Source organism: Octodon degus, unplaced genomic scaffold (assembly GCF_000260255.1).
Source record: "Octodon degus isolate 3935 unplaced genomic scaffold, OctDeg1.0 scaffold00076, whole genome shotgun sequence".
In the NCBI taxonomy this organism is placed as follows: domain Eukaryota; kingdom Metazoa; phylum Chordata; class Mammalia; order Rodentia; family Octodontidae; genus Octodon; species Octodon degus.
Genome location: NW_004524652.1, coordinates 9,534,088 through 9,557,787, shown reverse-complemented (window position 1 = coordinate 9,557,787; position 23,700 = coordinate 9,534,088). Strand labels below are relative to the sequence as shown.

The following is a 23,700-nucleotide window of genomic DNA, read 5'->3' as shown; positions in this document are numbered from 1 at the left end:
ATAGTTCATCAGACTAAAACCCTTGCTTAGGCAGAGTGCAGCATGCCGGGCTGCCCCGGCCCTGCCCCCGGGACACGCTGAGACTGCGATTCAGACTGGGCGCGGTGGTGCAGGCCTGTAATCCCAGCACTTGGGAGGCTGAAAACAGGAGAATCACTGCATGTCCAATCTATGTAGTGAGACCCTGTAGAACCTGTACTAAATACATTAAAAAAAAAAAAAAAGCGAAACAGTAAGCCTTCTCCCCACAGTGCCTGTGAGCAGAGTAATCCCGCTGACTCAACCAGTCCCCACTGGTGCTCCAGCTCAGGTCTGCCCAGGGCTGTGGTGAAGCTGGGGTGCAGTTTAGGAGGTATAGGCAGCAGGGATTGGGACATTTTCCCTCTTGCTAGCAGCAGCTTTGGTCAAATTCAAGCCATAGTCATAACAGAAATAAATAAGAAAATTAAAGCCCAAGGTAAGGAGGCTGGGGCTGTATAGCCTAGCGGTACTCAGTATCACTAGGTATGGTGGCATATTCCTGTAACTCCAGCATCAAGAGGCTGAGGCAGGAGGATTGCTGTGAGTTGAAGGCCAGTGAGGGCCACGCAGTGAGTTCAGTGCCAACCTGGACTATGTAGTAAGACCTTTTCTCAAAAAAGGGGGGGGGGGGGCAGGGAGAAAAGTAGCCAAGGTCCTGGGAGCCTTGCAGGGAATACCTGTTCCTTCACTGTGTAGTCTTCATGGGATTGCAGCCACACAAAGGGACTGTCTTGTTACCAACCTGGGGAGGCTCCAGTGAAGCATCTGGTAAAGTATGACTTGATTTCCATTCTGGATCATAAGGCCTGTTGCTTTTCTTGTTTTGTTACCCAGGCTGGCCTCTAACTTGTGATCCTCCAGCCTCAGCCTCCAGAGTAGCTGGCATTGCAGGTGTCACCTCTGCACCCAGCCTGCCAGGTGGTGTTGACCTACAGGAGGGATGTTTACCCTTTGCCCCTTGCCACAGCAGCAGGTGCACTTGGAAAACGGCTTAGACTCTTGTGACTCTTAGGCTTTCTGGCCCTGATGCTCCCTGAGCTCATGGCAGGTCCTCTCCTGCCCGTATGTCTAGGTGCCACCAAGCTCATCTTTGCTTCTGGGGTCTTCTAGGAGTGTCTCCGCCTCCCGGAGCTGTGCTGGTGTTACATTCTCTACCTCTGGAGTTCCCACTGGCCATGGCCTTCGCAGAGCAGCTGCTGTCCTGGAAGTCAGAAGATAGTGATGCCAAGTCAGAAGATGAGCCCGACAGCATTCCCACATCGGTCCTCCTGCAGGTGGTGGAGCTGCTAGGTGAGGCCTCAGGAGCAGGGGCCAGGAGCGCTGGCGTGTGAGGTGGGCTGAGACTGGACGCGGGTGTGCACCTCAGATCCCAAGTCATGACTTGCATAATGGAGGATAGCAATTAGCCATGAAAGGTTAATTTTGTCATGCTTTACAAATCTGTCATTGTGACTGGGGACAAAGTGTAGCATGGAAGTGAATAGTGCAGCGAAAGCAAATGTTATGACTGCACAGCTCCTGAAAGGTTATAAAGAGCACAGAACTCACACAGTAGCAAACTTCAGGGTTGTGCATTTGCCCATATGCACCTTTACCTCAGATAAGTTCTCTCTCTCTCTCTCTCTCTCTCCCTCCCTCCCTCCCTCCCTCCCTCCTTCTCCTCCTCCTCCTTCTTCTCTCTTCTCTCTTCTCTCTCTCCCTCCCTCCCTCCTTTCTTCCTTCCCTCCCTCCCTCTGTGTGTGTGTGTCTGTCTGTCTCTGTCTCTCTCTCTCTCTCTCTGTCTCCTTTTTGAGACATGGTCTCACTATGCAGTTCAGACTGGACTTGAACTCACTTTGTAGCCAGTCTGGACTCGAACTTGCAGCAATACCCAGCCTCCCAAGTGCTGGGATTTCAGGCATTTGCCACAACACCTGGCTCAAACAAATTCTAACAAAAGGCCTGTGGTATAAGTACAGGGCTCAGTGCTAAGGGGCTTGCTTAGCAGGTGCGAGGCCCTGGGTTCAGTCCCCAGCGCACGCATGAGCGCACACGTACTCACACATATGCACAGACACACATAAATCCAAGTAAACATTGAACTTCGATATCGTTAGACATGCTTGTTTACATTTTTAGGGTACAATATACTGATGTCTGCAACTTATTTTAAATAATCAAAATAGGAGTTTATGGATGAATAGATGGACAGATGGATGTGTAATGTCACCTGTAGCATATTGTGTAAGTTTTCAACTTCTAGTTTTGAATTTTTCCATGATAAAATGATAGAGCTGGGCATGGTGGAGCATGCCTGTAATTCCAGTACTCAGGAGGCCGAGGCAGGAGAATTGTGTGAATTCCAGGCCAGCATGGGCTACACAGTAAGTTGAAGACCAGCTGAACTGCTTAGTAAGACTTCATCTCATAAATAAATAGATAAGAGTCTTACCAATTTGGTTTGAAACTGTCTCGTTGCTGTTTGTTTCTCAATAAAATTATGGAAAAAATAGATCAGAAAGGTAGGAAGGAGAAAGAAGTTACAGACCCAGTCCCCTCAGGGGTGATGAAGAGAGAAATAGAGGTGCCACGAGAATTGTTATTTTTGTTTCAAGAAAAGGCAAAAGTCCAGATTTTGATATAAATTTCCCAACTTTTTAAAAATTGTACCTTTCAGATTTAACTTACTCTCTCAGGTTCTTATACTAGTGAGACAATACGATATTTACATGTGCCCTAATTTTTAAACATTGGCAACTGACCAAAATTCCTTGATGCATGCCTGGGGGTGCTTTTGAGGGCAGCAGGGAACTGCTGTAGCAGAACAAGATGTCTACAACATCTCAGCTCATGGTTGCCATGTGCTGTGTTGGTGAAGAGCTTGCTCCAAAGCTGTCCTCTTACATAAATACCTAGTCAGGGAACAAGGACAGTGGAGGAGGTGATAGAGCATGTCTCATCTCTGAAGGCCTGGCCCTAGGGCCCTTTGAGAGCCCAGGCACCCATTCTCAAACTATCCCTCCTGAGCGAGCAGGAAGCTCAGTCCCTTCTGTTGTGGGGCTTCAAGAGCAGGGGTCCTGGCCCTAAACAGAGGCCCTTTGTAGTCCTGAACCTACGAAGTCAGCCCCAGCCATATAGGTGTGGAAGCTCCCATCCAGTGACCTCTGCCCACCGCAGATGAGAGACTGCAGGCTGAGGGCTTGGCTGGCCCCATGCGATGTGGGCCTTCATTGTTCATGACCTCCGATGGCTTCTCACAGACAGGAGGCTCCCCACCTCCAGGTAGCAGGAGGATGGGTGTAATGTACATGCCTGAGGACGTCGTGTTCTCCGTGGTATTTCCCAGAGTGCTGCCATCTTCATCACATCTGTGTGCTTTCTGCCATGAGCACGGATCGTGCCTGTCAGTATTTGTTTGATATATTATTTTGCACTCCACTCCTTTCTCCTTTTGTTAAACTATCTTAAAAGAGTCTTTGAATCACTACTGTAAATGAAAGATTAGTTTGGCAACATGACTAGAATTTAACTATAAAATAAATACAAAGAAAATAAATAGTTGCTGTAGGAAATTCTAAGTACTCTTGCCTGTCAAAGGCTCTGGGTCTGTGACCCACTGACTCTCAAAAGTAAATGTGCGCCGGCCTCATGGCTCAGTGGACTAAAACACCTGCTTAGGCAGAGCGCAGCGGGCGGGGGTTCGATCCCCCTTGTACCTTGCTGGTCCCGCCTTCTGGGACCACACTGAGACAGCTATTAAGACTGGGCATGGTGGTGCATTCCTGTAGGCTGAAAACAGCACTTGGAAGGCTAAAAGCAGGAATATTGGACTACGAGTCCAATCTACATAGTGAGACCATGTAGACCCTGTACTAAATGCATTTAAAAAAAAGAAAGAGTAAATGCACCAGCCGATGGGCAGGCAGTGCAATGTGGCTGTGCCCTCTGCCTACCATGGTGGCTCCTTCTGCCTCCATATCCACCTCCTACATCCCCACTCCAGCATCAGACTGGAGCTCCTGTGAAGGGTACATCTCAGTGGATGTGAGGGGGTGAGGGGGTGGCTGAAACATCTGGGAGAGTCCTTCCTGCCACCACTGTAGCCTAGTTACATTCAGGCAAACGTTTGTGATCTTCTTTCCCTTTTGACAGATTTTTGGTAAAAGTATAAAACAGGCTTTACTTTTCTTTTCTGTCAGTTCTGACTTTGGAAATGTGAGCACCTCAGCTCTTTAGCCCACCCAGGGTCCACTTTTTGGACCAAGATAAGTAAAGTCGCTCAACCTGACACTTCAGGTGGGAGCCTGGCTTTCCCTTGCCTCATACAGGATTCCACTCCTGTGGCTGGTGGCTGGTGTCCCATCCCTTCTCCTGCAGGGTGGAGCAAGACCTGCCCTTACAGCCCCACTGTCTTCTCCTGCTTCTTGCCAAAGTGAAAGTCCTGCGTTCTCACACCGTGATGCCTGCATTGTTGCTTGGTTTTTGAATTGTCTTTAAGGAGGAAAAGCCCCATTAAAGGGTGAACTTGTAATCAATTGGTATTCTAAGTAAACATTATGTACCTGTGTTTATTAATAAGAAGGAAGGATGGGGGATATAGCTCAGTGGCATGAGCGCCTGCCTGGCAAACACAAGGTCCTGAGTTCAATTTTTGGTACCAAAAAATTATTTAGAACCAGCCATGTGGCCCACACCTGTAATCCCAGCACTCGGGAGGCTTAAACAGTAGGATCATTGTGAACCCAGAAACCAATCTGGGCTACAGAATAAGCTCAAGGCCAGCGAAACCCTGTGTCAGATAGATCGATAGATTGATAGATAGATAGATAGATAGATAGATAGATAGATAGATAGATATAGATAATAAATATTCTTAAAAAATAAAACTTTTTTTTTTTTTTTTTTTTTTTTTTTTGAGGTTTGGGTATTGAACCCAGAGCCTTACACATCCTGGGCAGGCTCTTTTACCACTGAGGTACAGCACTGACCTAAAATAGATTTTTTTTTTTAATAATAGGGTTTTTTTTGAGGGGGGGTTGGTATTGGGAATCAAACTCGGGACATTGTGCTTGCTAGGCAGACACTGTGCCACTGAACTATGTTCCCCAACCCAAATAGGCCTTTTTTATTGACAAAAGTTAGGACTATAACAACAGTTTAGCTGCCACAGCCACCGCCCCTGGGGTGTGCTGACATAGACTGGGTGCGATGGCTCATGCCTGTAATCCCAGCTCTTGGGAGGCTGTAAACAGGAGGATCACTAGAGTTCCATCTAGGAGTGAGATCCTGAATACCCTATGGACCCTTCCCTAAAACACAAACAAACAAACAAACAAATAAATAAATAAGAAAAAGAAAGGCTGAGGTAGAAGGATCACAAGTTTATGGGGACTGGGGAGAGGACTCAGTAGAATAAGCACTTCCCTGGCAAGCGCAAGGGTCTGAGTTCAATCCCTGGTTCCGCAAAAAAAAAAAAAAAAAAAAAAAAAAAAAAAAAAAAAAAAAAGTTTAAGTCCTTTCTGGGCAATTTAGCATGACCATGTCTGAAAATTTTTAATTTTTCTAAGAAGTCCTGGGGGTACATCTCAAAATGAAGGCAACAAATTTGATCATTGACATTTCAAATGAATGAATAAATGATTGGTAGAAAGGAGTAATTTTCTATACTATTTGCTTTTGTTTTATTTATTTGTTTGTTTGTTTATTTATTTATTTATTTATTTTGGTGGAACCAGGAATTGAACTCAGACGCTTGTGCTTACCAGGCAAGTGCTTTTTCTACTGAGCTATCTCCCCAGCCCCTTATTTTATTTTGTTTTGCTTTTGTTGTTTTGAGATAGGGTCTTGCTATGCAGTTCAGGCTGGCCTTGAGCTCACTTTGTAGCCCAGGCTGGTTTCAAACTTGCAAGGATCCTCTTATCTCAGCCTCCTAAGTGGTGGGATTATAGGCATGCGCTACCACACTTGGCTTCTATGCTATTTGGTAGGTTTAGGTAGGGGATTGTGCACCTCTTTGGGGAACATCGATCTAACGGCTTGTCACCAAGTTGCTGGAGAGCCTTAGGATGCAGAGAACAGCGCTGCTTGTCCTGGGTCGCTGAAGCAGGCAGGCACCCTGTCCATGGCACAGGCCCAAAGGGCCTGGCTCTTCCTCTGGTAGCAAGGACATTGGCCAGTGCCTCAGCCCTGCCTACTTCTTTATATCTAAGATTCAGACACTGTAACTGTGGGCAGCGTTGTCCACGGGCTGTATCTGGTAAAGCATGTAACAGTGCCATGTAAGTGACTGCTGTTGTTCTGTCCTCTCTGCCCCAGGAAACTTCCTGTGGACCACAGACATGGCAGCCTGCGTGAAGGAGCTCATCTTCCATCTCCTGGCTGAGCTCCTGCGCACAGTGCATGCCCTGGAGCAGAGGAAGCACCCTGCTGGCCTGTCTTCCTCCATCGCCCTCCAGCTCAACCCCTGTCTGGCCATGCTGATGGCCTTGCAGTCAGAGCTGCACAAGCTGTATGATGAAGAGACCCAGAGCTGGGCCTCAGGCAGCACCTGCGGGGGCTCCGGCCCGGCGGCGGCTGGTGACCAGGGCAGGTTCTCCACGTATTTCCATGCTCTCATGGAGGGGTGCCTGGCTGTTGCTGAAGTGACCCTCCCTACCAACATGAGTGTCACTGCCACCGGGGTGACCTCCACCACTACACCAAACCTCAGTGACTCCTCCTCGTCCTCCTCATCCTCCCCAGGACAGACTCCGCAGAGCCCCAGCCTGCTGTCCAAGAGGAAGAAGGTCAAGATGAAGCGGGAGAAGGCCACCTCCTCTGGGAAGCGCCAGTCCTCGCGGGCCGCAGAGTCAGACTCAGCTGTGCTCAGCATCGGGGGCAGCAAGCCCGAGGACATGCTGTGGTTCCACCGGGCACTCACCCTGCTCATCATTCTCCGCCACCTCACCAGGAAGAACCCACAGGGCCTTGGCGTGACGAACGATGCCATTGCCGATGCCTGCCAGGCTCTGGTAGGGCCCACGGCACACAGCCGCCTGCTGGTGATCTCGGGCATCCCTACCCACCTGGATGAAGGCATTGTCAGAGGTGCTATCCGCAAGGCCTGCAATGCTCATGGTGGGGTCTTCAAAGATGAGATCTACATTCCACTGCAGGAGGAAGACCCCAAGAAGCCCAAGGACAAGGCCGAGGGTGGCGACGGCAAGGCCGACCCTGAGAAGGTCCTGGGCTTCCCCGGTGCGGATAGCCTGGATGGGAGCACATCCAGCAGCCTGGCCCCTGCCATGAGCATTAGCGCCTCTGCGTCTACCAGCCAGGCCTCCATGTGCAGCTCCCAGGGTGTGTCGCAGACCGTGAGCGACCTCTCGGTGGACCCGCTGCCCACAGGCCTTGAGCTGCCCATCCCTCCTGGTCTGCTGGAGCCACACGTGGTGTCTAGCCAGGAGAGCCTGGACATTTCTCTGTGTAGCACGGGCAGTCTGGGCAGCCTGGGCAGCCTGGGGGAGCAGCTGGACAACGCGGAGATGGCCTCGGTGTCGGACGTGGGCTCCATGTACACCGTGACGTCCCTGGACAGCCAGCCCCTCTCAGCGCGCCCCATCAAAGGCTTTGCTGTGGTGGAGGTAAGGGTTCTCCACCTTGCAGCCACACAGATCCTGATCAGTGTGGATCCCCTAAGCCTCCCGGCTTAGGTCCAGTGAGCTCTCCAGGCAGCAGTGTGAGGAGTGTGTTGAGGGCAGTGCTGTCGACCAGGAATGCAGCAGTATGCCGTAGGGTGTAACTTGTGGGGGGTTGGCTCCTGCAGCTGCTCTCCAGCTCTGCCTGCTGGCTCTTTGTACAAGGCCTGGAGAGATTTTGGCACTGCCACTGGCAGGAGGGATCTGCACTGACCATGTGCAACCGGTCACACAGTCAGCGCCAGGGGTTCCGAGTTCTAGGCAGTACACAAGAGGCAGGCTCCACATGAAGCCACCATGTTTAGAACTTTTACATCCAAGGTCAGTGTGGTAGTGCATGCATGGCTGTAGTTCCAGCACTTGGAAGGCTGAGCATTGCCATGAGTTCAAGGTCAGCCTGGGCTACATAGTGAGTTCAGGGCCAGTCCAAACTACATAGCGTGAGACATTGCCTCAAAAAAACCACAAGCTGGGGCCTAGGCTATAACCCAGTGGTAAAGTATGTGCTTAGTGTCCACAAAGTCCTGGGGTTATAGCCTCAGCATGTGGGTGCATGTACACATGCATATACACACTCAGAAGTAATTGTTCCAGGGCCAGGGATGTAGCTCAGCAGCATAAGTGCCTGCCTGGCAAATGCAAGGTCCCAAGTTTGATCCCTGGTACTGCAAAAAAAAAAAAAAGTAATTGTTCTAGCTTGTTGGATACATAGAACACCAGGGAGAGAACTTGCATTGCTCTCCCAGTGTGGCCCAGATTCACTTCTTTTAATTCACCAGCATGAAGCCATGGGCTTGGCCAGGTTTAGCAACAAAGGCCAGAGTCACTCTTGTTGGCCCACTTGAGGGTTTCCCCAGAAAGGGAGCTCAGTGGGACTGGCAGCTCTCCCAGGGAAGAAGAAGGAGGCTGCAGCATGCAGAGGGACCCTGCTCAAATGTCACCCCTTTCTTTTTTCACACAGATAAGATCCCGAGCCAAAATTGAGAAAATCCGAGCAAGTTTATTTAACAATAATGATTTGATTGGCTTGTCAAGTTTGGATGGTGAAGACGAACTAATGGAGATGTCGACGGAAGAGATTCTAACTGTATCTGTAGTGAATCAGAGTTTGTTTGACACACAAGGGAGTCCAGGGCTAGAAGATTATTTCAACGATAAGTCAATTAAAGGTTTGGACTTTTTTTTTTTTAATTAATAATAGATCCCTCAAGAACAGTTTTAGGTTTACAGAAAAAAATCGAGAGACCCTCCCAATCTGAATACCATGCATGAAAGAGGCTTCTGCAGCCAGCCCTGGGAGCTGCAGCATTTGGGGTGCGTTTGAGAGTGAGCAGGGATGGCCTACTAAGTGGCTATCTCTGTGCTGTGGAGGCCACACACACTCCGTCCTGGGCAGAGCAGCCACAGCCTAGGTCAGCCACAGCCTAGGTCAGCCACAGTGGCCTAGCCCGAAGGCTCTGCGCTCGCCTGCTCCCACTCCACGGGCTCACAGGTAGCTCCCCACCTTCTGTGTCTCGCCAGGCTGCACTTGCTCCGTGTGTTGGTTTGGCTTTATCCTGCGCAGCTTTGGAGTACTAGGACGTTGTTGATAGTTGTATGATCCTGGCTTACAGCCAGCTCTTGCCTCGCCCTGTTAACTGATTCTCAATGAAGCATAGGCCCAGGGCTGGCCCGATAGCTCAGCAGACTAAAGCTCCTGCTTAGGCAGAGCACAGCGACCAGGATTCGATCCCCAATGCCATGCTGACCCCGCATCTGGGGCATGCTGAGATGGTGATTGAGACTGGGCATGGTAGCGTGTGCCTGTAATCCCAGCACTTGGGAGGCTGAAAACAGGAGAATTACTACAAGTCTGATCTATGGAGTGAGACCCTGGAGACCCTGTACTAAATACATTTAAAAAAAAAAACACAGGCCTAGCTTCCTCTTCCTGCAGTCCCATTCCCATCTCTCTGTTATTCTGGCTGCTGTTTTTGTGGGGCGATCCCTATCTGGGTCCCCACATCTGTCCATGAATAGGGCTTGACAGACCCCCACCTACAGCCAACCACTCGCCTCACTTCACTTCAGAGATGGCAGGGTTTCTCTTTGTAGTCAGCAGCAGTTCTTTATGTCTGGCTTTGTGACAGATCAGCCTTTCTCAAAATGAGTAATCCCTGTCCTCTCTAAATTTCTAATGTTACTTGAAATTTCACAAGCATTTTTGTTTTGTTTTTCAAGTACAAAAATAGAATGATTTGGTTTGGTTTTTTTGTTTTATATTTCAAGGTCTCACTATGTAGTTCAGGATGGCCTTGAACTTTCTATGTAGCCCAGGTTGGCAGCAATCCTTCTGCCTCAGCCTCCTGAGTTCTGGGATTATAGGTATGTGCTACCATAAACAAAACAAAACCCCCGGTTTTGTTGTTTTAAAATTATTATTCTTAGTCATGAAATTTGGAAGTGTTCCCTCAGTGCTGGGATCAGGAAAGGTAAGTGAAGTCTTGCGTACAGAAGATGATGGGTCCCCCAGAAACCTGTCATAAAGATAAATAATATTTTGGGAGGCTGGGTGTGGTGACAGTAAAGCTCATGCCTCATCCTTTAAAACTGATTATTGGTAAAGGAACAGTTCTAGCTTTCTCTTCCCTTCTTTCTTTCTTCCTTGCTGGCTCGCTGTCCCTTTGTTCTTTTGAGAGATCCACCACATTTATGTTTAAGATCAGCTGGGTTAACTTGCTGTCATCAGGACCTGAGTGCGTGGCTCAGACAAGCAGGGCTTGATTTCTTGCATGTTAAAGAGCCCGGAGTGGGTACTGCAGCAGCACCTTTCCAGGGTGCTTGTCCCCTCTAGGCATCCTGGTCAGGGACAAGCGCACAGCATGGCTGCCTGGCCCCGAGCTTGTTCCTGCCTATAGGAAGACTATGCTCACAAGCTGTACCTTAAGCAGAGGAAGGCTGGATGTCACTAAGGCCCGGGTGCCCACTGAAGGGAAAGGGCCAGCACCTCACCGCCACTGAAGGTTCACCATCCACCTGCCAAGGTTGCAAGCCAGGCCTGGTGGTGCATGCCCAGCCCCAGAATTAGGAGGCTCGAGCAGGCGGATCAGGGAGCTCCAGGCAGCGTGAACTGCACAGGGAGACCCTGGCCCCCAGAATAGGTTTCTGAAAAGTAAACAAAAGCCAAGCACTTGGGGCTGGTGAGATGGCTCAGTGGTCTAAAGCACCTACTAAGAACAAGCTTAAGCTAAGCAAAGCACAGGGACCTCGGTTCAATCCCCCAGCACCACATGCCAGCCAGCCCCGCCCCCTGGTGGGCTGAGCTGGCCACACACACACAAAATAAATAAATAAATATTAAAAAAAAAAAGCCTTTTGGCCAGAACCGCCATCTTCCAGTAATTTGCCAAAATGACTAACACAAAGGGCAAGAGGAGGGGAACCCGGTATATGTTTTCCAGGCCTTTTAGAAAACATGGGGTTGTTCCTTTGGCTACATACATGCGAATCTACAAAAAGGGTGATATTGTAGACATCAAGGGAATGGGTACTGTGCAAAAAGGAATGCCTCACAAATGTTACCATGGCAAAACGGGAAGAGTCTACAACGTTACCCAGCATGCTGTTGGCATTGTTGTAAACAAGTAAGTTAAGGGCAAGATACTTGCCAAGAGGATTAATGTGCGTATCGAGCATATTAAACACTCAAAAAGTCATGATAGCTTCCTGAAACGTGTCAAGGAAAATGATCAGAAAAAGAAGGAAGCCAAAGAGAAAGGTACGTGGGTTCAGCTGAAACGCCAGCCTGCCCCTCCCAGAGAAGCACACTTTGTGAGGACCAATGGAAAGGAACCCGAGTTGTTGGAACCCATTCCCTATGAATTCATGGCATAAACTGGGGACGTTGCTCTGCCATTCAGCACCTAATTGGCAGCTTAAGTGTTCTAGGTCCTATGTAAAATTAAAATCATCCTGTGCTGTAAGGGTGGTTTTCTTAGTTGAACAGGTATGTGGTGCCTTCTTACCTCAGAAATATTTGCAGCAGATTTTCACTGTACCCAGTAATTGTGTCTAGCCTTTACTCTTCAGTATTTTCTTGCTGAAAGATACTGCTGAGGTATTGCGCAGGTGTATACCCAAAAATTCAAATATTTATAAAGTATTTATATTGGCTTGAAGATCCTGTAAATCATCATGGGGAAAAGATGTATCAAAATAAATGGAAGTCACTTCAGAAACAAACAAGTCCATTTCAGTTAAATAAATTGTTTAAAGCAAAAAAAAAAAAAAAAAAAAAAAGGCCAAGCGCTTGCAGGATGTGCCCTGACACACCATGTTCATGGCAGGATTGTTTTGCCCACCTGTGTTCTCTAACAGGAGAGAAGCTGGTGCCTGGTGCCAGGGAGGTCCTGACGGAGATATTTAAGAGCTGCGCCCACTCAGAGCAGAGCCTCAGCTTGACGCCTGCAAAGCCCATCAGGGTGTCTGACATATACCTTAGCAAGGAGCAGATCAACTCCCAGACTCCAGGCAACCTCCTCCACCTCTTCTTCACTAACGTCCGGCCTCCAAAGAAGGTGCTGGAAGATCAGCTCACACAGGTAGCCACCTTGTGCCTACGTGGCCCCAAGGGCCTTGGGAGCCCTTGGGGCCAAGTCTGAGAACCCTCCCCATCTGTGCCCCAGATCCTCCGGAAATACGGTGTCCCAAAGCCCAAGTGTGACAAGAGCAAGTACAGCAAGGCCGGGAAGGAGCAGCACCCTGTAAAGGTGGTGAGCACCAAGCGGCCCATCACCAAGCCGCCGGCGAAAGACAAGGCCGTGCTCAACAGCGTCAGGTGCACTCACTAGAGCTCGGGCACACGCGCCAGCTGGGGGTGGAGGCCCGGGCAGCCGGGCAGCCAGCCGTCATCTGCTCTGCTGTCCCCACACACCTGTGCCTCGCCAACTGCCAGTCAGCACCTCTGCACCCCCATTGTAGTAAAATCCACACCCTGTGGGTGCTGAAGCAAACCTCTGCATTCAGAAAGCATCTCAGAAAGAGAGCTTTCCTGAAATCATACTCTTCTGGCCTCACAAATAATGCCTTATAGAAAGATTAGAAAATGTGTATATGTATGCAGACAAGATTGATGTGGGCTGGGGTATATGTAACTCAGGGCTAGAGCCTGTGCTTAGCATACACGAGGCCCTGGGTTCCATCCCTGGAACCCCAAAATATTCCCACATAGAACAACCACTTGTTCTATGTTCCCACATAGAATAGCCACTTTGAACATTTAGTATGTAAACTCACATTTATGTACACTGTATGAAACAGTGAAAAGCTCCCAATCATGTGCAGTGACAAGCCATCTGTGCTGTCTAGATACAGGGTCTCACTATGCAGCTCAGACTCATAGTGATCCTCCTGTTTTCAGCCTCCCCATCACTGGGATTACAAGTGTGCATCACCACGCCTGGTCTCGGTGGCCAGGTCAGCATGCCTGAGGGTGGGGCTGGTGCAGCATGTGGTGCCAGGGTTGGAACCCTGGTCCCTGTGCTTGCCTAAGCAGGTGTTTAGTCCACTGGGCTATCTCACCGGCCCCCCATCCATCCTTTTCTTAAAGGCCCTGTCTGAGCCTGCCACTTTCGGTGAGTGTGCAAGCTCAGGTACACTGTACAGTGTCCAAGGCTAGCTGCTCCTGTTTCACAGGCGATTTCTCCAGATCAGCGTAAGAACAGCGTCATCATCCATTTTGCTAGTAGCTATTATATTTCAGGTGCAGATCTATGGATATATTTAATAGAATTTTCTTTAGAAACAGATTTATGACTCACAAATCCTCACAGTTGAAACGTAGCAAGTCTAGCCCAGCAGAGTACACAGAAGAATTGAGTAGATGGCCAGGACAATGGCTGTCCTTTCATTTGGTCATTGTGTAGAAAGGGCGCTTTGCAGCCAACACCCACCCTGCCATGAAGCACTGCAGAGCTCTTGAAATGTGGCGAGGGTGGTCTAGAAACTGAACTTGTGATTATATTTAATTTTAGTAATTTATTCGTAAGTAGCAACATCTGACTAGAGGCCCTAAAATATATAGGAAGAATGAAATATCTTCAGATTTGTCACATTGCCAGGCCTGGTGGCACACACCTGTATCCCCAGCACTCAGTAGGCTGAGGCAGGAGGATTGCTATAAGTTTGTGGCCAGCCTGGACTACAGAGTGAGACCTTGTCTCAAGCAAAGACAAATAAAACAGATTTGTCACATCATAGCCAGTTGTAATGACACACATGTATAACTCCAGCAATCTGAAGCTGAGGCAGAGGGATCACCACTAGTTCAAGACCAGCCTGAGCTACACAGTGATGTCACAGCTGGCCTCAACTAGATAGAAGATCCTATCTCAAAAAGCAAAACACAAACCAAAGATTGGCACATCTTCCAGCGTTGATAATGTTGTGTCGCTTCCCCGGGACTCTCCTTGCTCTTCCGGCAGCTACATGTGAACCCTGTACCTCCCTCCATTGGTGGGTCACGGGTGTCAACTAATGCCTGCTTGTTGAGGTTCTGCATGTCCTCTCAGGAGGAGGTGGGAACATGTGGCTTCTAATTCCAGTGCTTTGGCCTACAGCAGGACTGCATTAAGTGAGAAGAAGCCCACTGTGAAACCAAAGTCACCAGAAAAAGGCAAACCAGAGGAAAAAGACCCAGAGAAGTCACCCACCAAAAAGCAAGAAGGTAATTGAGCTTCTTGGTCTTGGTGTGACTGCAGAGCTGGCCTCCCCTGAAGCCACAGACACTTTGGCTCTCCCATTCTGGAACAGCGCTGCTCTGGCTCCAGGCTCCGTGGGCCCCAGGGTGGGCCAGACAGCAGCTCCAGAGATGCTGGAAAATAGTCCTGGCTACTGCCAGAGATGCCCTCTTTGGTGGACACGAGCCTGAAGAGGTAGAAATGGTGTTCTGGGAGTGCTGCACCCCAGCCGAGGAGTAGGTGACTGCCTAGAACAAGCAGGTGAGGAGAGCTGCTCGGCCGCTCTCCTAGAGGCATTGGCAAAATTTAGCAGTGCTGGGGGTACAGACCACCAGCCTCCTGCAGCCCAGGCTAGGAGAAAGCTGTCCCCGCTGTCAGGAAAGTGGCTTTTCGTCCACCATTTCTGGACATAACAGCAAGAGAGAAGGTGAGGTCCACCGTAGGGACGGGCTGACCACGATGGGCAGCCGCATCCTACAGCTCATGTGTGTGCTGAGCATGATGGGAAAGCAGCCCCGGGGTACAGGAGGCAGAAGGGGAGCATGTGTGCGGCGAGGGCACGCTGGGGAGCACGCATGCTGCGTGGGTCTCTCCCAGTTCCTGATGTTTTTAATATCCTTCCCTTCTTTCAGTCCCTGAGGAAAAATACCTGACCTTGGAAGGATTTCACAAATTTGTTATTGACCGAGCCAAGCAAGACATTCGTAGTGTCTGGAGGGCCATTTTATCCTGTGGTTATGATCTGCATTTTGAGAGGTAAGAGTGTTGCTGTCTTCCCGCAGTGTCTCCCAGCAGACACTCCCTCCCGCTCAGGGTGCCTCTGAGCTCTTTCCTGGCTTTTAGACTTGTTCAGTGATTTTTCTAGCTCATTTGAGAAAAACCCTGTTCTTTTCTCCACTTCCCAACCCTGGGGACTGTGCTAGGCAGTCCAGGCGGCCAACACAGTAGCATGTGTGGTGGCCTGGGCTGTGGTCTGGAGGCGGCAAGTCCAAGGTACAGGTGTGGGCGCAGGCTGCCTCTCCTCAGGACCTCCTCCTGCTCCCAGACAGCTCCTGCTGTGTCCCAGCGTAGGGCTTCATTTTCCTTCCTCGCCTCTCTGGGCTCTGTCTCCAAATGCTGTCACACGGGGGTCAGAACTGCACCTCTGAGCTTTGCACGGCAGGGGCACAATTCAGTCTCTAACAGGTGACTTCTTGCCCCTCATTGCCTTCGAGGGGGTCCCAAGCAGACAATGGGCATGCAGAACAAAGAAGTCACCTGCCTCTGGCTTCTCACACAGGCCTCCTCACCCTGCCCTGTCCCGGAGAGGTGCTGCTCAAAGCAGGCTTTGAAGAACGTGGATTTCAGAATAGAGAAATAGTTGTCTGCTTGGCGTCAGCATTTTGTACCTTTGTTGAAGGCTCGGCGTCAACCCCTAGGTGGGTCTTGGCATCACATTGGCAGGGACTTGTTTTCTAGAACTCAGTAAGGGTTTTGTTGAAAGGTGGAGTCACCATGGCCTCACTGCTTAGGTGGGAGCTGAGGCCTGTGAGGAAGAGAGGCTGCCACCCCCCTGCTATCTCATCTTGAGGTAGCACCTCTCTGGTGAGGGCATCAGGCCCTGGACCCGGGACAGCCGCGGGCTCTGAGCTGGAGACACTCAGGCACCTGCCCACCTTCCGGGAAGCAGCTTACTGGTTGTGGGAGGAGGACACGAGCAGGCCAGTGGGGTCATGTGGTGCTCGGACACACACAGTGTGTGCCAGACATGGCTGTGTAATGCTCTGGAAACATCTCCCACCATTTTTCTGGAGATGAAGCTTTCAGTTGTGTGTGAGGCAGCAGACACCACCTGCGCATCCCTTGTCACCAACACTGCATAGCTTTGTCCTCAGGCCCCGTGGCTGGGGGGAGCCCAGACCATTTGGACATGCCAAGGGGTGGTCCCACAGCCATGCCCGTCTTTCCGGAATCATGAGCCTCCAGCAAGGCTCTCAAGGGCACACCTCAGCCCCTCTCACCTGTCAGCTCCACAGGGAGTGCTGGAGGAAGCTGCTGGCCAGGCTGCCAGTGTCTGACCCGTGTGCAGCCACAGGCTGGACACTGCATGAACTTGGAGTCCTTGTGACACCCCACCCGTCAGCGTGGTGGGGCTGATGCGCTGTGAGGTCATTTTATGAAACCCAGGCTCAGACTGTATATGGCCTCAGTTCCTCTAGCCCCAGCCCCCTTCACGCTGAGGAGGGAGGCACGTGTGTGCTCATGCATGCGCGCGTGCACACACATACACACACACACACACACACACACACACACACGCAGTATGCTTCACATGATCTTTCAAAAGCACTTAGTGGGAGGGGCAGTCTCAGTACCAAGAGAGCATGGAAGGCAAAGCCACCTCCTGAAAGTGCCGAGGGCCGGGCACTGCTCTGGGAGAAGCCCCTGTCACACCTTGGCCTACCCCTCTCTGCCCCAGGTGTGCCTGCATTGATGTCCGACATGCGCAGAAGGCATCCAGGAAGTGGACCCTGGAGATGGACGTAGCACTTGTGCAGTACATTAACCGGCTGTGCCGCCACCTTGCCATCACCCCAGCGCGACTACACCCACACGAGGTGTATCTGGACCCCGTGGATGCTGCCGACCCCAGGGTGGCCTGCCTGTCCAGTATGTGCTTCCCAGCGGCTGCCCACTGCCCGTGGAGCCGTGATGAGCAATGTTTAGAAGGGCCAGGTGCCACCTTCTGCTGCCCAGTGCATGAGGAGGAAGGTGCTGAGAGCAGAGGGAGGGAGGTGGGAGCTGCGCTGGGGCCAGCTTAGCTCGGCCTTGTTCTTTGCTCATTACAGCAAAGCCCCGCCACAGCCATAGAAGCAGGTTGGGAGGGCCATGCAGGCACCACCACGCCCACCCCAGCCTCAAGCCCCGCATTGAGGTCAGGTGCTGTGGGAGCGAGAGGGGACAGACACCTGACAGCCTGTGGCCCAGGTGGGGAGCAGCACATCTTTATTAAAAGTTAGGCATGACACAAAAAATTTAACATACCCCACACACTCCTACCTTAACCCAGAAAGTCAGCCCTGTCAGAGCCTTTGAAAAGTGGCCCTGCGGGGGGACATCATGAGTCCAGCTGTTCTGGATGCTGAGGACATGGAGGTGGCAAGGAGTTGCCCCTGACTTCTGTGTCTCGTGGTGGGAAAGGATGTGAAGATGAGCAGTGAGAGGGGGACTCCAGGTGCAGGGTCCTGGTTTGATCTGTGTCCCTGTGAGGGACACTGGGTATAAGGTACAGAGCTGTGGCTGCTGCAGCTTCATGCGGCTACAGAATACAGAGTACATAGGGCTGGGGTGCAGCCCAGTGGTGGAACACTTGCCTGGCATGTCCAAGGCCCTGTGTGCCCTCCTCAGCTCCACAGAGGTGGGTGGTGGTGGGGCACAGCCCACAGGCCTAGCATGACCAGCGAAGGCCGGAGCCTTGGCTCCACAGCACCTTGCCCTCCCCTTCTGCTTAGCACAGGCTCAGGCACGTTGGGAGCCCCAGCCACACTCGGGATAAAATGCACTGTGGGAGCCCCAGGCCCCTGGAGTTGTCCTCCCTAGGGAGTAGGCCTCTTAGTTTGCCTGCAGGTCCGCTGGGGCCTGCCTGACCTCCCCATCTCCACAGACGTTCCCATCGAGAGCCTGCGCCTGCGCTTTGCCCTGCTGCAGTCCCTCAACACCACACTGGAAACCTTCTTCCTGCCCCTGGTGGAGCTGCGCCAGACGCCCATGTACACCCGAAGCATCGCGGCTCTGCTGAAGGAGGCCAAAGGTCAGTGCCTTGCCTTGCCTTGCCTGGCAGGCAGGCAGAGCAGCAACCCCCTGGGAGCCAGTGAGATGCATGTCATTGCTGAGGAGTGGCTGTACTTCCTTGTAAGGTTGTCAAGTATTTAGGAATGTAAGAGGCCAACGCCAGGCGAGCATCCACCCCATGGCCCGGCGTTGGTTTCTGTACTGTTGATGCATATGCAGCACTTATCTTTTCTCCTCCTCAGTCATAACTGGGTAAGAGTTTGGAGCTTGTGTTTGGCAGTATGCAACCTGTCTGGTGGTTTCTGCGAGCCAGGTGTCCACTGGCGTGTCAGAGATGGGGCCAGTGCGCTTAACGTTGGATAGGGGCTGACAGACGGCCCCAGTCAGCTCTGCTTTCCTTGGCCCTGGGCGGCCCTGACGAGGGCAGGCGGAGGGACACCATGGCCCCTGCAGGCCCAGGGTGACTGTGGAGAAGAGCAGAGGCCACATCTCTCTCCCCATGTTCCTGTCTGCAGGACTGATCTTTTATGACACAAAAGTGACTGTGATGAATCAAGTGCTGAATGCCACCGTGCAGAGGACAGCTGACCATGCTGCCCCCGAGATCACTTTGGACCCACTGGAGATCGTGGGAGGTAGGTGATTCTGGAGAGCACAGCTTCCGAGCTAGCAGGGCTTAGCCACGGGGCGCCCTGAGCCCAGTGGCGCCTGCAGGAGGGAGCCCAGGGCTGCCTCCCAGGGGGAGGAGCAGAAAATGCCGGCCCTTGGGCCATGCCTGGTGCTGGAGGGGTTCATGGCAGGGAAGAGGAGCGTGAGGTGAGGGAGGAGCAGGGTGCACCTGTGCGCTGGCCCCGGAGCTCGGGAAACTGAAGCCCGAGGGAAGGCAGAAGTGCGCTGGGCCTGCCAGCAGAGAAAGGACAGAGCTGACCCGCACCTCTCGCTTCAGGAGAAATCAGAGCTTCTGAAAACTCCTACTTCTGCCAGGCTGCCCGGCAGCTGGCCTCTGTGCCATCCTCCCAGCTCTGCGTCAAGTTGGCCAGTGGCGGCGACCCCACCTACGCCTTCAACATCCGCTTCACTGGGGAAGAAGTGCATGGCACCAGTAAGTGGCACTGCTGGAGGAGAGGCCGCTTCTGTGCCCCTGATGTCAACAGGAAGGCCCTTCTTGGTCACCTGCCGGGCAGCACCCAGCTCTGTGACTGAGATGTCCACTCTCCCATCCCTATGGGTGCCCGCACTGGGCTGGGGACTGTCCCCTGCCCAGAGCCTGTGTACCCTAGACAAGGACAGTAGCTGTGCCATCAGGACTGAGAGCAGCTGGGCAATGTCCTTGGTGCCACTTGGGCACATTTGGCACAGACTCGCAGACACCGTCCCCATGCATTGTCCTGTTTTTTGGGTACAGTGTTACCAGTGGCAGCTTCCCATGTGGGACAAAGCTCCTGGGCAGATGCAGCTTTGGTGACCACAGCTGAGTCCCCCAGGACCCACAGACACCCGGGCCTGGGCTCCGCGGCTCTGCTCAGAGCACCGAAGGCTCGGGCGGAACTGTGGACCAGCTTGGACTTCCTGGCTCTGGCAGTGACAGAGCAGCTCACAGGGAGGCCAGGGGACAGTGGCAGAGGGGTCTTTTCAGAAAAGCCAAAGACTTCCTGAGCAGCCGCAGAGGGGTCAGGACCCAGTGGCACCCACAAGGAGAGGTTCCCCCTGGGACCAGGGTCGGCACCAGTGTCTGAGTCCTCAGTGCGGCCTGCAAGGCTCCATTTCTGATATTTGAGAGACAGTGGCTAAGCCAGGTTCAGAGACAGGGTCACCCAGATAGTCAGTGGCTGGGCACGGTTGACCTCGGGTCCCTTTGTCCTAGACAAATTGGCAAACCAGTCCCTGAGGCCAGATGGGGAGGAATGTCCACTGTGGCTGTCCCACTGCCAACTTGTCCATCTGTCCTGCAGGTGGCTCGTTCCGCCACTTCCTGTGGCAGGTGTGCAAAGAGCTGCAGAGCTCCTCGCTGTCGCTGCTGCTGCTGTGCCCTAGCTCAGCCGTCAGCAAGAACAAGGTAAGCGAGCATCCTAATAGGGCAGGCGCAGCCTGGGCGCATCCCTCCCGCTGGCCGTAGCCTGGCCCTGCACCCATGGCCACTCTGGCTCCACTTGCAGGGCAAGTACATCCTGACGCCCAGCCCCATCACCTACGGGGAGGAGCAGCTGCTGCACTTCCTGGGCCAGCTGCTGGGCATTGCCATCCGGGCAGACGTCCCTCTGCCTCTGGACCTCCTGCCCTCCTTCTGGAAGACGCTGGTGGGGGAGCCCCTTGACCCTGACCAGGACCTGCAGGAGGCAGACATTCTCACCTACAATTATGTCAAGAAATTTGAGAGTGTAAGTGAAGCTGCGACTGTCTTGGCCTGTGTGAGCAAGAGCCAGCAAGGGGCACCATCAGGCCCTTGGGGAAGGTTTGTCTCATGGGGACAAAAGCTGCTTGCATCTCTCTCTGACAACAGAAGCAGACTGAGGTAGTAGAAAAAGCCCCAAGGACACCGTGCAGGGCCCCTGGGGAAGGTGGGGAGCAGTCGCCATGGGCAGGGTGGCCCCATTGGCAGAGCCCAAGGCAGGGCTGTCAGGGGTGACCAGGAAGCCTTGGGAAAAGTTCTTCCTCCCTGCCCTGTGCACGCTGGAATACGCGGAGTCCTAGAAGAGGGGGCAGTCAGTGCCCAGGCTGTGGGCCCAGGTCCCCCATTCATTCCTCAGAATCGCGGTGGCCCCACAGGGGCAGACCTGGGCCTGCTGATGCAGGAAGCCTCTAGACAGCTCCTCGGGTCCAGCCTCCTGCCAAAGGCAACAGTGATGTGGCTGGCCCGGACCCTCACCCCTGGCTAGAAGTACAGCCACCATGCCCACCTCTGTGGGTCCCAGGTCCGCCCAGCTCAGAGCCTGAGCCTTTGAGCAACCCACGCTGTCCTTGGCCCTGAGAGTGAAATGTCCCACAAGGGGGTGCAGGCACCCTGTGAGGTCCTGTGGTCTTGTAAGGCCACCTGTACAAGGCCTTGGGTGAAGAAGGCGTCAGTTGACTCTGCTGGACCACTGAGGCACCACATGGCCAGGAGGGTAAGAGTGCATCAGAGCAGGATCTCAGGCGTCAGCCTGCCCGAGTGGAGAGGAGAGGAGAGGCGAGGCGCCACCCTGGGATTGGGAGGTGCAGGCACTCAGAGGAGGAGCCTCCTGGGTCAGGGGTGGCAGCAGGGGCCAGGCAGATGGGGGTGCAAGACAGTGTCCAGGCTCTGACTGAAGGGGGCAGCAAGGCCACAGAGCATGCGCTCACAGCTGCTGCGGTGGGTGCTGCCACCAGGAAGGCTACTGCTGAGGATGGGGCCAGTCCTGAGCCTTACTCACCTGCCACCGTCCTGCCTTACGGGATCACTGTCCTCTGAGCCTCATCCTGCCCTCTCCCAGCAGCCCAGCACATACAGCCTTATTCTGATGTGCTGGGTGGAAGGAGGGAGCAGCCTGTACAGCTCCCATAAGGATTAATCAAGGACTCTCTGACGGCAGGTGACAGAATCCCATTTAACAGCATCATATTAGAAAAATAATGATGTATACCTGTAACCCCACCACTTCAGAGGCTGAGGCAGGAGGATTGCCTCCATTTCAAGGCCAGCCTGAGCTATAGTAAGTGCAAGGCCAGTCTGGATGATGTAGATACCCTGTCTCAAAAAACAAAACAAAATTTACTCTTAAAGCATAGAGCATAGACACAAGTTTGGCCTTTAGGCAGGGCTGAGTGCAGGTGCTCAAAATCCAGCCTCTGGGGCTGGGGAGGTCACTTGGCAGACTAAGTACCTGCCTGGCAAGCTCAAGGACCCAAGTTTGATCCCCAGTACTGTATGCCATGCTGTATGCCATGCTGACCCCGTGGCTCTCCTCCTGACCTGTGAACCCCAAGCACACTGTGCCAGCCACCGAAACCAGGCATGGTGGCACACATCTGTAATCCCAGCCCTGGGGGCCTTGGGACAGGAGGATTACTGCGAGTCCGAGCTGTATAACCAGACCCTGCACCACATAAACAAGTAAATAAATATTCAACCTCTGGCCAAGCACCTCCAGAGTGCAGGGGCCACTGCGGTCAGGTCCCCACCAGTGAACAGACTCCAGCTTCTGACCTAAAAGGGGACAGCCCTGGAATTCGGGTCACATTAGCCCAGCGTTGGTCCCTGTTCTGGACTGATGGAGGCTGAGCCGCCAGGCTCGTGTCTTGTGCCAAGGTATGACAGGATGCACTTGCCCACACTGCCTGGTGTCTGCACAGTGGCCTCAGGTCCTCGTCACAGGCCTCTGCCTCTGTCCTGCAGATCAACGACGAGACCGAGCTGGAGGCCCTGTGCGCCGAGATCGCCTCCCAGCACCTAGCCATCGAGAGCCCGGAGGGCCCCAACAAGCCCTGCTGCAGGTTTACCTACCTGACCATGACAGGCGAGGAGGTGGAGCTGTGCAGCCGTGGTCGCCACATCCCTGTAGCGTGAGTGTGCAGGGGAGCAGGAAGGACTTGTGACCCATGACATTCGGTGGAGGGGAGGGGCGTGCGGTGGCCCGCCAGGACCAGGAAGGATGTTTTCAGCTGCTGGCCTTTCTTAAGGCGGCAGCAGCGGTGGAGGAGGGAAGGTAGTCTGGGGACACCTGGGCCACTTCATGTCCCTTCCCTGACCCCACCCTGGCAGATGGGAAAACAAGGACATCTACGCAGCGGCGATCCGGAGCCTGCGGCTGCGAGAGCTACAGAACGCAGAGTGCGTGACGGCCGTGCGGGCCGGCCTGGGCTCCATCATCCCCCTGCAGCTGCTCACCACGCTCAGCCCGCTGGAGATGGAGCTGCGCACCTGCGGCCTCCCGTACATCAACCTCGAGTTCCTGAAGGTAGGCCCGCCGCTCACCGCGAGGCCGGGGCGCCAGCAGACTGGCCCAGCAGCGTCGCTGCCCGGGGCACGCAGCCTGCACCCCGGCCCGCAGGTCGTCTCACGTGGCTCTCCTCCCCAGGCCCACACCATGTACCAGGTGGGGCTCATGGAGACGGACCAGCACATCGAGTTCTTCTGGGGCGCCCTGGAGACCTTCACCCAGGAGGAGCTGTGCAAGTTCATCAAGTTCGCCTGCAACCAGGAGCGCATCCCCTTCACCTGCCCCTGCAAAGACGGGGGCCCGGACACGGCCCACGTGCCCCCGTACCCCATGAAGATCGCGCCCCCAGATGGCACAGCAGGTACTGCCCGCTCCAGGCCTCACAAGAGGGGGAACAAAGAGCAGGAACCGCCCCGCAAACCCGTACACGTACGCGAGGGGTCAGGCTGGGAGGGGTGGGGCCATGGCAGGCCAGGCCCGAAGTCCCTTATCTGCCAGTATGGTAAGTGGAGCTGAAAGTCTGAAACATTTTAACCTGTTGATGGTACCAAGGATTGAGCCTAGAGCCACATCCTCAGCCTTTAGTTGTCTATCTTTAAATGCAGAAAAGGAATTTTTTAAAAACCCATTTTGCTTTAAAAA

General features: G+C 53.0%; 1 protein-coding gene across 10 annotated transcripts in view; it reads left to right on the top strand.

The window, feature by feature from the left end:
- Hectd4 (HECT domain E3 ubiquitin protein ligase 4) overlaps positions 1-23,700 on the top strand; it is a 141,991-nt gene that overhangs the window by 117,137 nt on the left and 1,154 nt on the right. For 5 of the 10 annotated variants that reach the window (XM_023720467.1, XM_023720466.1, XM_023720465.1 and 2 more), the window contains 16 exons: positions 1,132-1,311; positions 6,316-7,622; positions 8,638-8,845; positions 12,033-12,256; positions 12,341-12,492; positions 14,258-14,379; positions 15,025-15,148; positions 16,851-17,041; positions 18,036-18,182; positions 18,679-18,798; positions 19,110-19,265; positions 20,116-20,219; positions 20,320-20,541; positions 22,515-22,681; positions 22,881-23,076; positions 23,197-23,419. In XM_023720467.1, the coding sequence (XP_023576235.1) occupies positions 1,132-1,311; positions 6,316-7,622; positions 8,638-8,845; positions 12,033-12,256; positions 12,341-12,492; positions 14,258-14,379; positions 15,025-15,148; positions 16,851-17,041; positions 18,036-18,182; positions 18,679-18,798; positions 19,110-19,265; positions 20,116-20,219; positions 20,320-20,541; positions 22,515-22,681; positions 22,881-23,076; positions 23,197-23,419 (3,843 nt within the window). Of the gene's footprint in view, positions 1-1,131; positions 1,312-6,315; positions 7,623-8,637; positions 8,846-12,032; positions 12,257-12,340; positions 12,493-14,257; positions 14,380-15,024; positions 15,149-15,671; positions 15,805-16,850; positions 17,042-18,035; positions 18,183-18,678; positions 18,799-19,109; positions 19,266-20,115; positions 20,220-20,319; positions 20,542-22,514; positions 22,682-22,880; positions 23,077-23,196; positions 23,420-23,700 lie in introns of those variants that run through there. The other 5 variants (XM_004635930.3, XM_023720469.1, XM_023720462.1 and 2 more) reach the window with 3 other exon arrangements.